The sequence below is a fragment of the Electrona antarctica genome (genome assembly GCF_951216825.1).
Source record: "Electrona antarctica genome assembly, chromosome: 18".
Classification (NCBI taxonomy): Eukaryota; Metazoa; Chordata; class Actinopteri; order Myctophiformes; family Myctophidae; genus Electrona; species Electrona antarctica.
Genome location: NC_136799.1, coordinates 33846466 through 33860852, shown reverse-complemented (window position 1 = coordinate 33860852; position 14387 = coordinate 33846466). Strand labels below are relative to the sequence as shown.

General features: G+C 40.2%; 1 protein-coding gene across 1 annotated transcript; it reads right to left on the bottom strand.

Annotated features, from left to right (window-relative positions):
- Positions 1 to 630: 630 nt before the first annotated feature.
- vsx2 (visual system homeobox 2) lies at positions 631 to 14351 on the bottom strand. Its single transcript, XM_079527978.1, has 6 exons — positions 14235 to 14351; positions 7632 to 8258; positions 7151 to 7235; positions 6539 to 6662; positions 3943 to 4123; positions 631 to 1576 (listed from the first exon to the last, which is right to left on the bottom strand). The coding sequence occupies exons 2-6, from the start codon at positions 8047 to 8049 to the stop codon at positions 1260 to 1262; spliced, it is 1125 nt and encodes a 374-aa protein (XP_079384104.1). The 5' UTR covers positions 8050 to 8258; positions 14235 to 14351; the 3' UTR covers positions 631 to 1259.
- Positions 14352 to 14387: the final 36 nt, after the last annotated feature.

Below are 14387 nucleotides of genomic sequence, written 5' to 3'. Positions count from 1 at the left end.
ACGGACAGCTGCAATTCGAAACTGGCCCCTGTAAAAAAGTCAAAGTCCCCCCTCCTTTTTCCCGCCCCATACTGTACATGTTTTTCCCTTTTTTACTTTCTTTAACTGAACGATTTCCTGTTTTTATAGAAGTGTATATTTGTATGTCTTTAAATGTTCTGATGAATTGAAAATGGAGGATCCTGATGTCTTATAGTGCTTTTCCTGGTTTCATCCTCGTAGTTTTTGTATTGACTTGCGCTTTTGTTTGAAATGTACCCATTCATACCACTCAATAAAACGTTCTGGCTGCCATCCCCAAAGCACTGGTCCCCTAGTTTAATCTGAGATATAACACATTATTGGGAACAGTCCAAGTGTGCACCCAAGGACAGACTTCTCAAGTTCTCAATGAGTAGAGTTTAGCTAGCAGAGCACCAAGTGGCAAGTAAACTACTCATGGGATTAGAAACATATCTTTGTATCACTATCCGGTTAGCGTATTATGTTTTGGAAGGAGTTCGCCTTTTGCTTTCAGGAGCTACTGTATGAGATTATTAAATCCTAATTAATTTGTTGATTTAGACCTCTTGAAGAATGATACAATAATCCATAAAAAAATAAAATCTGGTTTCTATTTCATGTTTTTGTATGTTGTATTATACGGATTATGAAATGAAAACACAAACATTTTTAAGACTACAAGAAGTCTTGTGTCATTATCATTTCCATTATATACAGAACAATACAGGACAACAATTACTTTCTTGTCTTGGGATGGTTCATATGTCACCGTTGAGTAACTATACAAGTTATTCAATCAATAAAGACACTAAAATGGAACTTTGAGAAATTAGCCGCTCATTGGTCATCAGTAATCCTACCTGTAAATATTAGTCCTTTATAATAAACATTAAACAGTAGGTTAAAACCTCACTCATCTGGTTGTATACACAGCTGTAGATGCTATATACACTGAAATGATCTCTCAAACCAAAGCCTACAATGCATAAGCAATAATAATTAAGAAAGTTTGAAAGTTAGACAGAAAAAGTGCAAAGGTGTAATCGTTGAGAGCAGCGAGCAAGAGGTGGCCAATTAAGTTATCTTTTTAATTACAGTAGTGATCTAATATGAGTTTAACGTGTAAAACCTTGTGGAGTACAATGAATTTGAATAAACCCAGGCAAGTCCTCAAAGGCTGAAAACAGTGTCAGGCCACTACATTGCCTCAAGAGAACAATAGTCCTTAGTAACTAAGATATTAGAGATTAGAGTCTCTAGGGACCTTCTGTGTCCTCTGTGGGACTCACAGGCTCACTTGCTTTCTCCTCTGCTGCCTGTCTCTCCTGGTTGCCCTCCAGGAGTCTGTCATGAGAAACTGTCCCCAACACTTTGGCACTGTGCTCCTGTGCCTTGGCCCTGAGTGCAGCAATGCTGTTTTCTCTCAGTTCCTCTTTAGAAATTGAGGACTTGCCTTCTGCCCTCTTCTCTTCTGCCTCGCCCTCTTCTTCCCTCTGAGACGCTGGCTGCTGGGGCGTGTCGGCCTTTGAGGCTGGAGGGGCGACCACTGCCTCCAAGGTCTTTTTGTGCATCCCTGCAAAGAATTGCGGGTATTCAGATTTAGAATTGCATCTGATGTTTGGAAAGCCATCTTGAACTGAAAACAGTAAGCAAAAAGGTTCTAGTTTAGAATCCAATGTTAAATTTAGGGGTGTCAATTCATGATTACGACAACAGATACATGCTGTATCTGTTGGTGAAGATATTTTATCTACTTTAAGGAATTCACCATAAGACCAATAAAATATTGTTTTTTTTCTTTGGAAATGTTGTTCTAAATAAGGCATCATGTATAATAGATCCAATGCTAGGTGCTGGACAGAAAAAATAGCATCAGCCAAAAAAAGCCTGTTGAAATATGAAGAGCTTAACCAGATTCTGGAGCAATAGCAGATCTACAAGCTCACAACACATTGCAATGTGTGCTCACCTTGTGATCTTGTACATCCATCTGCTATTTTCTCAATTTGGTGTAGAAGGAAATACTAGAAGACATATATAGAGCCCTGGGGGACCCCAGTTAACTAGTATATAGGTTAAAGTGGTTATACTCAAAGCGTCACATGGTAACCTACCTTTTCAGACTCCATCATGGCCCATAGCACTTACCCTACCCCCTTAGACAGCACTTTTTAGACTTAGATAGCATTTGAAACAGACTTATAGCATGTCATGTAGAAAGCACAATAATTACATTGTATGTAGTCATAGCACTTAATAGTATATATGTACAGCAAGTATATATGTATAGTATCATTATATAGATATGTTCTAGTTACGTTCTTAGCTTACGCATGTTTCTTGATAAATGCATTTTATATATGTGATGTATTCCCATGCTTTTTTGTTCTTGCTCTGGATTATTCCAGTTTTAAGTGATAAGGTGACCACCAAAACAGTGGTTAGTAAAAACAGAGAGATGTGTTAAGGCCTTTTCATAGCCTGGATTTTCGGTGGTGAGGTGACCACCGCTCCGGTGGTGAGCTGACCACCGGAGCTGAAATAACGTTGAGCGGTGGTGAGTAAAAACAGAGAGAAGGGCTGGAGCGGTGGCGGTGGTTTGCTCTTCACCGCGGCTCGTGACGTCATGTTGTAGTTCGGTGGTCACTGGTCACCTCACCACCGAAAATCCAGACTATGTATGAACCTTTAGGGTGAGCGGTGAGTCTCTTATCACTGCGGCGTGACGTCATGTAGTTTTCGGTGGTCACTGGTCACCAAAACTGGAATATGAATAGGCATTGAGGAGTGAGGCCTGTATATTTTGCTAATACAGGAATCCATAGGCCTAATTTCCTGCTTTGTAGGCATGAGTGGTCAGTAAATTATAATCTAATCAGTATGACAATGCCTTTTATACAAATGCTATGAACAGCTGTTCAAAGATAGAGCGAATGTGGCATAATCCTATACTTCCAGAATGTTCAAACTGAAAAGAATTCCTGATATTACTGTCAATTGTCACATCTTCATATCATAAAATACTCCCAATACTCACACTTATGGATCCATTACGTTACAGTTGTTCAAAGCTTGCATGTAAGTGATGTTTTTGCAAAAAATAAACTATATAATAACTATAATAATAATTTAAAAAAATGTATAAAAATGCAATAAAAGTTAAAGTTCTATATTCCAATAGCATTACTAGTGTACAGTGTTTGTTCAGTGATCTCCAGCTCTTTAGCAAACTAAACATGTTCATAGGGATACCAATCTTAATCAGGAGAGAGAACTTCCAGTTCCAATGTTGTCTACTCATTTTTATTTTTATTTGTTTCATCACTTCCTCTCCTGCATGATGTTTACTAAAGAGCTGGAGAGACGCCTGTGAACACTATAGTTATAATTACTATGTGAGAATATAGAGCTATTTATCACTTATTTTAACAAAAACAAATCACTTACAACCCCTTTAACCGGCAAATAATTTGTGTCATTTTAGATTTTAGCGTTGGTTATTTGAAAATACAAAAGCTGCACTAGCTTTTTATTATTATTATTATTTATTAAATGATTGAAAGTGTGAGAACTACCGATTTAGAAGGCATTTGTAGAATCTGCCTCAGGTCTTGATGGGTTAAGGATTTTACTGTGTGAATCATCTTTAGAAGCCTCACCAAGCTCTTTCTTCTTTTTCTCCTTCTGAAATGTACACTCTGAAGCGATATTGCCCTTTGCCCCTGTTAAGTGTTGACCTGATGCCATATGTAGTCCTGAAGAAAGCAAGGATGTTACAGAGACACTGGAGATGGAGTCACTTGGAGGGGGGAGGGAGGGAAGAGGGGTGAAAAAGAAAATCCTGGGAACTGCACTTGTGTCCTATGTATGCATAGAAATTCTGTTATTGTACTGCTTTTTCCAAATAAAATAAATATTATAAAAAAAAAGAAGCCTCACCAAGCAGCCAAGGAGCACAGGAGTCCATGATGCCGTCCTTGGCAGACTTGAGGATGGACTCGGGCAGAGGGATGGAGTGGCGTACCATGGCCCCATACAGGCCGTACTCAGCCATCACACTGCTGCGGCCCCAACACTTCTCCCTCTTCCTCCACTTGGCTCTACGGTTCTGGAACCACACCTGGCACAGTGGGACACATTAATCAGCTACTGACAAATTTAATAATCACATGTCCATGCAGTAATCTAATAGGATGATATAGATAAAAAAATATATATCATGATATGTTTGTCCAAGTGCTTCAACATCAATATTGTGACGAAAATATCAATTACATTTTTAATCTTTAGAAATAACAAAAATAGCAGATCTACAAGCTCACAGCGCACCAGGTGAATGTTGTTGAGCTTCTATATTTTTGCTACTTGTTACAATTTGTTAAAGTATACAATAAAGCGTAAGTGATTCAAACCAGGAAAGGACAACACCCTCATATCATCATACCGAAATAACGATATAAATGATATAAATATTATGTTGTCCAACCCTATGAACTAGCAATGTTCAGGAAACACCATCTACACTAAATCAAGCACAGTAAAATCCCTTAACCCATTTAGGACTGAGGCTGATGTTTGCTATATATTGTAGATGGCAACAAGAACCCCAAAAGGGGTTCCGTCCTATAAATTCCATAAGAATTATACATGGGATTCAAACCCAGGTCTCTCGCACAACATACTGGTGATATAAGACCAAACCCCTCTTTGGGCAGGGGAGATAGGCTATTGCACGTTGAGCTCAGATCTGAGATGTCAATAGCAGAGCATGGACACCGCTACAGTTGTTTTTAGCTAAATACTATACGTCGAAACTATACTAAAATAAGGCTTATACTAAAAACTTTAGGTCTGAGAGTGTACAAATAACCATTAAGTTGCACACTCTCTGAGAACACTGAGAATCGTACTGTACAAGCAAAACAGTGGACGGAGCTGATTCAATTCAACGGTTCCTTTTCTTATTCGCATATGAAAACTATTAGTATTTCAGTGGATATTTATCCCAGTTATTTGTGGATCTCTCGGGTGATACTTGAGATAAAAAGCAACTGCGCATTCACTCGAGTCCATTGATTTCCCATACCTATATACTGGCTACAGGTGTGAGGGATCCCTGCCTCCTGTCAGAGCCTATCTCTAGCAACCTGTGGTGGCGGAGAGATGCTTTGACACATTAAGACACTTCACTCGGCTACAGCCAACAACTGGTAGGGGCCCCTGGCTATCTGTCAGCTCAGTGAGAGGCCAAATTGATTTTATACCACAACACAGAGCTGTTGAACACTCTACTTGGCCACCTCTGATGGCTGTGCGCGTGCGTGTGTGCGTGTGTGTGTGCGTGTGAGAGAGAGAGAAGAAAGGGAGTGGCTATCAACAAGATTCGTTATTAAATTGAAAATGATCAAAACCCATTTTCTGGTAATTCCGGTGATAACGCTTATTTCATACAAGATACTTTTTTATGAGAAATTGCTTCTCTGGCCCTCAAAGGGAAGCCGGTGTGGAAGCTGTGAGGAGAAGCGACCCCAGGGCACTCTGAGGCTGATTGAAAAATAAGTTAATTTCAGGCCCAATCGATGGCGGGCAGGCGGGCAAATATCACGGGAAATTAAACGAGCAGGACTCGGGGGAGCGGCGCTATTGACCCGTGCTAATAAATTCAATGTAGTTATTTCATTTGAACTCCCCGCGTCTCGAGCCTGCCTCCCCCGGTACGTGGCAAGCTCGTCTGATTTAACTAATTACACTCAATGAGAAAATTGGGTGTTAATTTTATTTAGGATTGGAATAGGCCTGGCTCGGCATGCACGGCTGGCTGGGCTTATTTATTTATTTCCTTTATTATTTATTCGCGGCTAGCCGCCGTAATGAGAACGAAATTAAAAGGCGCTCGGGCAGATGGATGGTGCAGGTCACACTGCAATCTTCCTCCGCCTTGATAGCTTGATTAGGTCGTTAGTGCTCTTCCCCGAGAACAAATTGTTTCACATCCAACTGCGCCTGATGAGAGATGATCTGTTCTGGCGAGGATCTTTGTTCAGACAGGAATGGAGCGTCATTGATCGATTGACGTGGGCTTACTTATCTTGCCCCCCCAAACATTAGAGGGCTAACTATTTTGTCAAGTAGGCCTGCCTTACTATATGCACCACATGCATGCAACTCTGACTATGTAGCCGTATACCCTAAAATTCCATAAGCCTATTAAGTGTTTTGAGACAAGTGCTTTGCATTTCAGTATTATGAGCAAAGCCCGCTATACAACTAATTCAGAAGCGCCATCTTTTAATAATACAACATTTATATATCATGGCATGGTTTTTCCCTCATTAGGCCTATATTGCTATACAATTATCATTCCATTAATTAGAAAACCAACAATTCCAGGCTCTATATATTAGCCTATACTTTTCAATTTCAACAAACTAATCACGGACCAAATGATTAGGCTTACAATCAAATGTCTATTGGCCCCTCGAATGAATGATAAATGGAGATAGTAGAGATACATAATTATGCTGTATAGGCCTACCTGTATTCTGTCCTCGGGAAGTTCTGTTTTCATAGCCAACATCTCTCGTGCGTATACATCAGGATAGTGTGCTTCATTAAAGGCCTTTTCCAACTCTTCCAACTGATAAGATGTGAATATCGTTCTGGAAAAAGGGTCATAATTAGCTAAATGTAAAAATCATCCGTGTTAATTTAAACCCGTGAGTGTATGAAAGTGGACCAGAATGTAACGTTCTATAGCCTACTCAGAAGATAATTGTTGTTTAGGCCTATAAACAACAATTTTCGATTACCCTAAAATTGCAAAACAAACTAGACTTGTTGGCTATATTTACGTTAAAAAGACGTATTACAAATATTCTATTTGATATCTGATTCCCCCATGCAGACAACAAGGGCACATTTGAATGAGAAATCAAAATATCAAGCTATTTTTGCAAGGATTTTCTTTCGTCAACAATGGTATAATTGAGAGAAATAATTAGCCTGCAACATTAAAGAAAATGTTGCATAATAAGAGCTACATTTATAACGAAGCTAGACCCCCCCCTAAACTTTACATTTAAAAAACAAAATAAAAAACAAATCACCCCTTAAATAATAATAATAATATAATCAAATAAATGCTAACCGGTGACGTCTTTTCTTGCGTTTCTTGCTCTGACATAAAGACGACTTTGAGAGCTTTCTTTCATTTGAAGACAAATCATCGGAATCTGTTAAAAAAAGACATTAAGACATTAAGAAGTCACCCACTAATATAAAGCATCCCTGATTCATTATACAGTTATTCTATAGCAACATGAAAAGGTCTTAAAATGAGGCTAACATCATCCCGTCCATTATGATATTCTTATAGGCCAATGTCAACCAATGGTTAAAGATTCCACTGTAGAAAATACAATATAGGCTAATAATAATTATAATTGTACAATAATAATGACATTATACAAACTTTTATTACCGGTAATCATATATTTATTATTACAAGATACACCAGCAGTCTAAAAATATGTAATATTACACGCGACAATTACATTAGCCTATACAATATCACAGACAATGCCATATTCCAGACAGACGTGTTAAGTGAAATTCGCTATAAAGATCACCAGAGCTGGCAGACTGGCTGGCCTCCAGCGGTCCTACAGTTCTGTTATGGGGTTGGAGGTGAAGATTGTGCGCGTCTGACAACACTTCCAAAAAAGCTGGTTGACCGTAGAATGAAGGAATCCCACCGGGGCCGATAAATCCCATCCCGACTCCGATGCCGGCGGGGCCGAGCATGGACCTGGCGGCGAGCAGGTGCGCCCCGGCCGGCAGACACTCCAGATGAGTCTTCGGGGCCGCGGATGACGGCTCTTTATTCAGCCCCAGAATCTCGTGGATGCCGAAGCCCGTGCACCTGCTAGGCGGATGGGCTGAGCTGCTCTTCGACTGGAGGTAGTTGTTGCTTCCTCCATTTGGACCCACGGAGGTTTTCGATATATTCAAACTTTCCGACAACACAGCGCCTTGTTTCCCTGTCATATTGTAGCTATTTTGATGCTATTATTATAGGCCTATTCCCTATTTCACCTTCCTCTCACAGGCTGGTCCCCAGACAGTGCATGTTCCACTGTTGTAACACACACAAGATCCCCTCGTCAAATGGTCCTTTTTATCCAACAGGTCCATCCCAGCAATAGTCGGGACTCGGTAGCCAATCAGCTGCAAGAGAGCGATCCCGACTGTAAAATCTGTAAAATGAAAAGTGTTCATTTAACCCAGAGAGCGCATAATAATGGAACCAAACGGGTCCATTTGGTTCACTTTGTGCACTCTCAGACTCGGAGATAAATGAACACTGGATTTTACTGGGCAGAATTCCTGTGCACCATGGATGCAGGATGCATCAGATCAGACGCCCTCCATCTCTCTCTCTCTCTCTCGAATATGCTTTGGATAAAAGGGAACGTATTTATATAGATATAAATGAAGATAACATATGACGGGGAGCTAAAAAATAAAATAAAATAAAAATGCATTGAAAATTGCAGACCGAATAAAATAGTGCATTTAATATACTTTTTTATTTTTAATATATAGGCATATACCTACTCCCGAAGGGAAGTGGCTGTATATACTTCAATATTTTTGAAAGCCTAGCCTATACTGCTCACAAACACAAAGTATCCCATTGCACTGAAAAAATAAATATAGCATATCACTGGCAGTCGCAGATGATCTCTGCCCATCCACGGATGGATAATTGATCTCCAGATGTTATGGGAGGGGGAAAAAAATCACATATATCAAAGGCCCTCGGAAACGACAGCTGGACGATATTGGGACACCCTGGCACTGCAGACCGCTAATCCCTCGACAGATCAGATTAAATCAAAGCGATATTTCAGAAGTATGCATGGGCCAAATGCATAATCTTTCGATTTAGCCTATTATTATTATTATTATTATCCCAAACTATATGCTATTTTTATATAAGGCCTACTGCAATGTGCAGTAGGCCTATATCAAATCTATATCAAATCTGAGTATGCTGCCTATTATTGGCTAATTATGGCTATATATAGGGCATATAGCATGCGTGAATCTGAACCATTATAATAATATTTGTTCAAAAGAGTGTAATAGTGGATGTCTGGGAGGCACGGGCCAATCTTTAATGCAATAAGCATTTTTTAAATATGTTACATAGGCTACACGCGGATAGTGGAATCAGACATATAGTCTAGTCCATTTGTCTTGTCGTTGCAGTCCAAATGAATGAAGAGAAACGAGGTTTAACAGGATAGACAGTTAGACACCCACCCTCGCCTCTGCCTTGATTTGAGCCAACATACAGCGGTGTCTTTTACCGAAAAGAACAGATCTTCCAACACTGTCGTCATCTCTGTCAGTATTGCATGCTTTCGAGTTTACAACCGTGCGCAATATTGGGCTACATCATTAAAACAAAAACAAACAAACAAAATCTATAGGCTATATAGTCTATATAAATTACTACAAATATACTCCATAGTATTTGTATAGTCTATACATCAATGAATCAATCAACAAACAACTGCTCCATGCATTGCAAATTGCATTAAGACATTTTAACAGGGGCAGGGATATGGATATTAAACCCATACAGACTTAAAGTCAACTCAACAGGGACACAATAAACAGACAGCATGACTGATCCCCTTGCAAAGTCATATTTTACATCAAAGAGTTGAAATTGAGCTACTGATTAAGCGGGAGAACAAATATTGCTGTTGCAATTACAGGATGACCAGTTGAAACTAATTAGGGCCTATTAAGTGGAAAATTTCATTAATGGAGAAATCGGTGATAGGATATGCTAATGACAGCCTGTTGGGATGATCATCCCATTTATTCACACAGGGAAGTGTCAGGTTGACCTGGCAATTGGGTTACGCTAAGACGGTGGTTGCGCCCCGAATATATACATCTATATGCTCATGCATCGCATGGTCATGCATTGTTGTGAGCTTGTAGATCTGCTATATTTTGGACGCGCGACAACCTCAAACGTCGAAACATAAATGTGGCCACCTTTTCTCCTTCTGCTGCAAGCTATAGTAATGTTTTGTTTGTTGAAGAATATAATACCGGTAGGTGTACCGAGGGGCAACGGGGTTGAGTAGAGACAAGTAATTCAATTTCAATGTCCAGAGAATTGTAACATTCGGATATGTATGTGTACACCATACATGTACAACTCAAACGAAATGCATTGAACGCCGACCTGCATGGCATCAAGATCACGGTCAAAAACTATTTGGCTTTCCCCCTTGCACACCATGGGTCACATCACTTACTATACCAAGTATAAGTAAAGTAACCACCCCGTTGGTTGCCATGGTGAGTAGTAATTCCACACTTCTCCACCTGAAGTATATATTAGGGCCACCCACTGTGATTAGAATGACATCAAAGTCATCATCATCATCATGGCCAAACAATTAATTTAAATACAACAAAACAAAATAAACCAAAGGGCATTTTGGCTCCAACAGTATAGGCTAGTATAGTGAAATAGTTTCATCTGTGGTGGCTTTTAATAATCCATCTCTCCATATGAAAATGGGCTCCTTGCATCCTGATTTACATGCAGGAGAGAGACTGCCTAATAAGACTGTAGATTAAGGGAAGATTTAGTTCAGTCATTCGCGTAGAGTGGGCTGCCCATCAAAGACTTCAGGATCTGAGGGCTGCAGATTAAAAAGCAAACAGCTGTTGGAATTTTTTTGTTTATCTGCATGCCCACCACCACCACCTCCCTTCACTCTTCTCATTTCTACCCTGGCAATTTAAGTCCTAATGTAACATTATGAGCAGGAATCTGCAGGATGTCCTCAAACCCAGGGTCATGGGGCACTTTGTGTGGAGGCTAAACTCAACAAAGGCAAAGCAGCTCTGCCGGCATATACATTATGCTAGCCTATAGCCACAAGATTGACATCTTAATTGTGAATTTGTTTTTACAGTTTTTTTTTACAGTGTGGCTCTGTAGCAGTCTAGCCGTTTATAATGTGTCCATGTGTCTGGACTGGAGATAATCTCATATAAACTCCTGATAAGTGCCACATTTTGTGTGGCCCACTGCCAGTAAAACACTAAGTATATAGCACATCACCATAATTTCACATACTATGTTTTATACTAATATGAAATATTTAATATTTCACCTTCAAACATACGTTTGGGGTCATTTTAACATCTACTCAAGCATTTGTGTGCACCCCAGGAAAGTTTCTTGATTCAGTATTTAGATATCCATTTCATCAGACATGTGGGTTCCTAGCCTACCATAAACCCACTGTACCCATTTCTAATGCATGAGGGGGCTGAGTTTTTTCAATTATGTTTTTTGTTTTGGAAAATGAAATAAATAAAATAAGTAATTAAAAAGAACACAGCCACCTCATGCATTAGAGGGACAATATCAGTCACCAGAAGCAGGGACGTATGTTTAAAATGAGTCTAACATGGTTACATTTTAGTTTGAAACTACACCGGATTTATATAGGAAGGGAGTGTGTCTGATGAATATGAAATATCTAAATACTGAATCAAGAAAGTTATATTTTTAAGCTAGTTTCAATTAGCTGAATCTGTCGAGAGTACAGATCTACAAGCTCACTCAAGCTGTGAGCTTGAAGATCGGTCCACAACACGGCACCCAAGTATAATCAGACATAACCTTCAGAGAGCATTTCTTGCAGCAGGTCATAAACTGATACAAAACAGCTGAAAAATACACTGAATATTACATCCCTGTCTCATGGTGATTGGGAAAAGTTGACATCTATTTGCCAGGATGAATAAAGAACTTCCACTTCCTACGAAGGTCATAAGATAATGGGGTTTTTGCACTGGGCTGCACCCTGAAACATAACTATGCATTAGCCCAGCCCCCCCACCATGGACCTCCAATGCTGAATGTTTCACATATGCAATCAGAATGAATGATCACCGCCCGCTCTTCAACTAGCCATGCATCTATCTAGCTTCGTCCTAAAGCATACACACAGAGTGACGATGTACTGCTGGTATATATATATAGATCAAAGACAGTGGGATTCAGCCATTGCAGTGCTGAATCAAGCTGAAGGGTGAGTGCAGGAGGCAACTTGATGACGGCATACATCTAGAGCTGTAAGTCAGGAGAAAAACATTGAAGCACATTGCTAGAGGATTGGCCGCTCGCTTTCCCCAAAGCACTTATACCCAGTAAAATCCAGTGTTAAATAGCTCTTAAGAGTGTACAAATGTAACCAAATGGTCCTTGTAGGAATCAACATTTACAACAGTTGTACACTTTTGGTTACAAATGGATACATGAGGATTTTAGTGTGTACGAAAGGCGCACGCACGCACGCACGCACGCACGTGCACGCACACGTACACGCACACGCACACACACTTCAATTTCTTTGAGTCCACATTTATAAAATACATGATCAAGGGCACAAATATTTTTCACTTGCTTTTGATATCCCACACACTCGGAACATGTGCTTGAGTCCAAACAAGCCCTAAATGTACAGACACACACACTTGGTCCTACTATTGGTCCTCATTAATGTTCATGATAAAATAGCACAATTTCTTTCTATTCAGTCTGTGTCCCATAGGAGGACTGTGGGCAGTTAACAGAAACCCGTCCACCAGTGACATCATCGATGGGGTATCCAAGCTAATAGAAACTGCAGGCGATAATACAAATCTAAATATATAGGCCTATATAAAACAAATAGTTTAAAAATAAATTTGCCCAACGATGATGTTGCTGGTGGACGGGTCTCTGAATTGCCCACAGCCCTCCTATGAGACACAGACCGAGTAGAAAATAAACATTTACTTTTTCCCTCCTGTATCGGAACATGGATCAGTGAGTGAACTGTTCATGCCATTGTTTGCTGTCCCATATGGCAGGTCTAGTCCCATAGGCCAGAGGACTAGGTTGCCAGTACGGGCCATGGTAGTCTAGAGAGGCATGCCGTTGCTTAGAGACGTGGCAGCCAATAAGGACTAGGTGGTGACTATAGGGACTAGGTCGTCATTAAATTTGACTAATTCATATGTCAGGTTTCACCAGAAAAAATTGTGGTATTTTATCATGAACATTATTGAGGACCAATTATATGAAGATGGGTTGAAAAGTGGTGCAGTGGTCCTGTGTGTGTCCGTACGTAACCTTACATTACAGGTCCATTTGTTTTTACACTCTCTCAGAGTTACATTACCACTGAGGATTTCACAGTGTAGGTTTTCAAGCTCCAGCTTCTCGTCTTTTCAACAATGGCATGTTTGGTAGCTGCCCGTTGGCATTGCTTAATTAGGCGAGGAGTTGATTAATTTGCACTAATTGACAGCTAATTTAAGGCCTTAGGGCACATCGGATTGACATATTGTCGGTGCACCGAGGCTCTGTGAGGTCAGTGCAATGCACTGTGGCTGGATGGAGGATTGTGGAATGACCCCACCCTCCATGTGGAATGACCCGTCGCTTGAAGAGCCTTCTCTGGGGCTTAAGGGTGACAGGCAGCCACCAGTGAATGCACCATGTTGTGGATGTCGGGTCATTTACCATGTCAACACTCAGAAGACTGATCAATGTTCATACGTCGATATCCACAAGTATTCAACAGTGGATCTGTCATCAACTGGTTTGAACCATAACATCAGCTCTTACAGTAAATTTAGTGAGAAAACAACAGTCCACAACGAACCAAGGGTATTTTATATTGACCTGATTTATACTTGATTTATTCTGGGATTTAAAGGTTAATTATTTGCATCATGGTGTCCCTATTTTGGTCATGTCATTATAGGCGAACATGTTGGGAAAAATAGAAAAAAGTTTCACAATCTTCAAAGATTTTCAAAATTGTCATGATTTTCCAAAGTAGCAAAAATAGCTGAACTACGGCTATTTTCCCTATTTGGCAAACATCAAAGTATATAGGGCTTAACTGGTTATATTAATAAATAATAACTCATATAATTTGGTGCGTTGAATGAGGGCCCGTGGTGGAGGCAGGGAATTCTTCCACGGAGGCAGTGGCTGCCTGTCTGTGTGATCGCACAGACAATTAGAGGCTTATTAGTGGACTGTGGGTAGAAATGTAACTTGTTGGGAACGACCAGAACCCCTGCGATTCATTTCCAGCTGAGAACAGTCCAAGGCATTCATGTCTTACCTAATTATAGCGAATGGACTTCTTTTTGTTTCCCGTTCAGCATGCCTGTCTGATTCCCTTTTTTGCACCGGCCACTAGCTGCGGCAACGCTGGAAGTGTGCTAATTAGAAAAGAAACGGTCGTAGTAATTATGTCAACTCTCATTAACGGGGA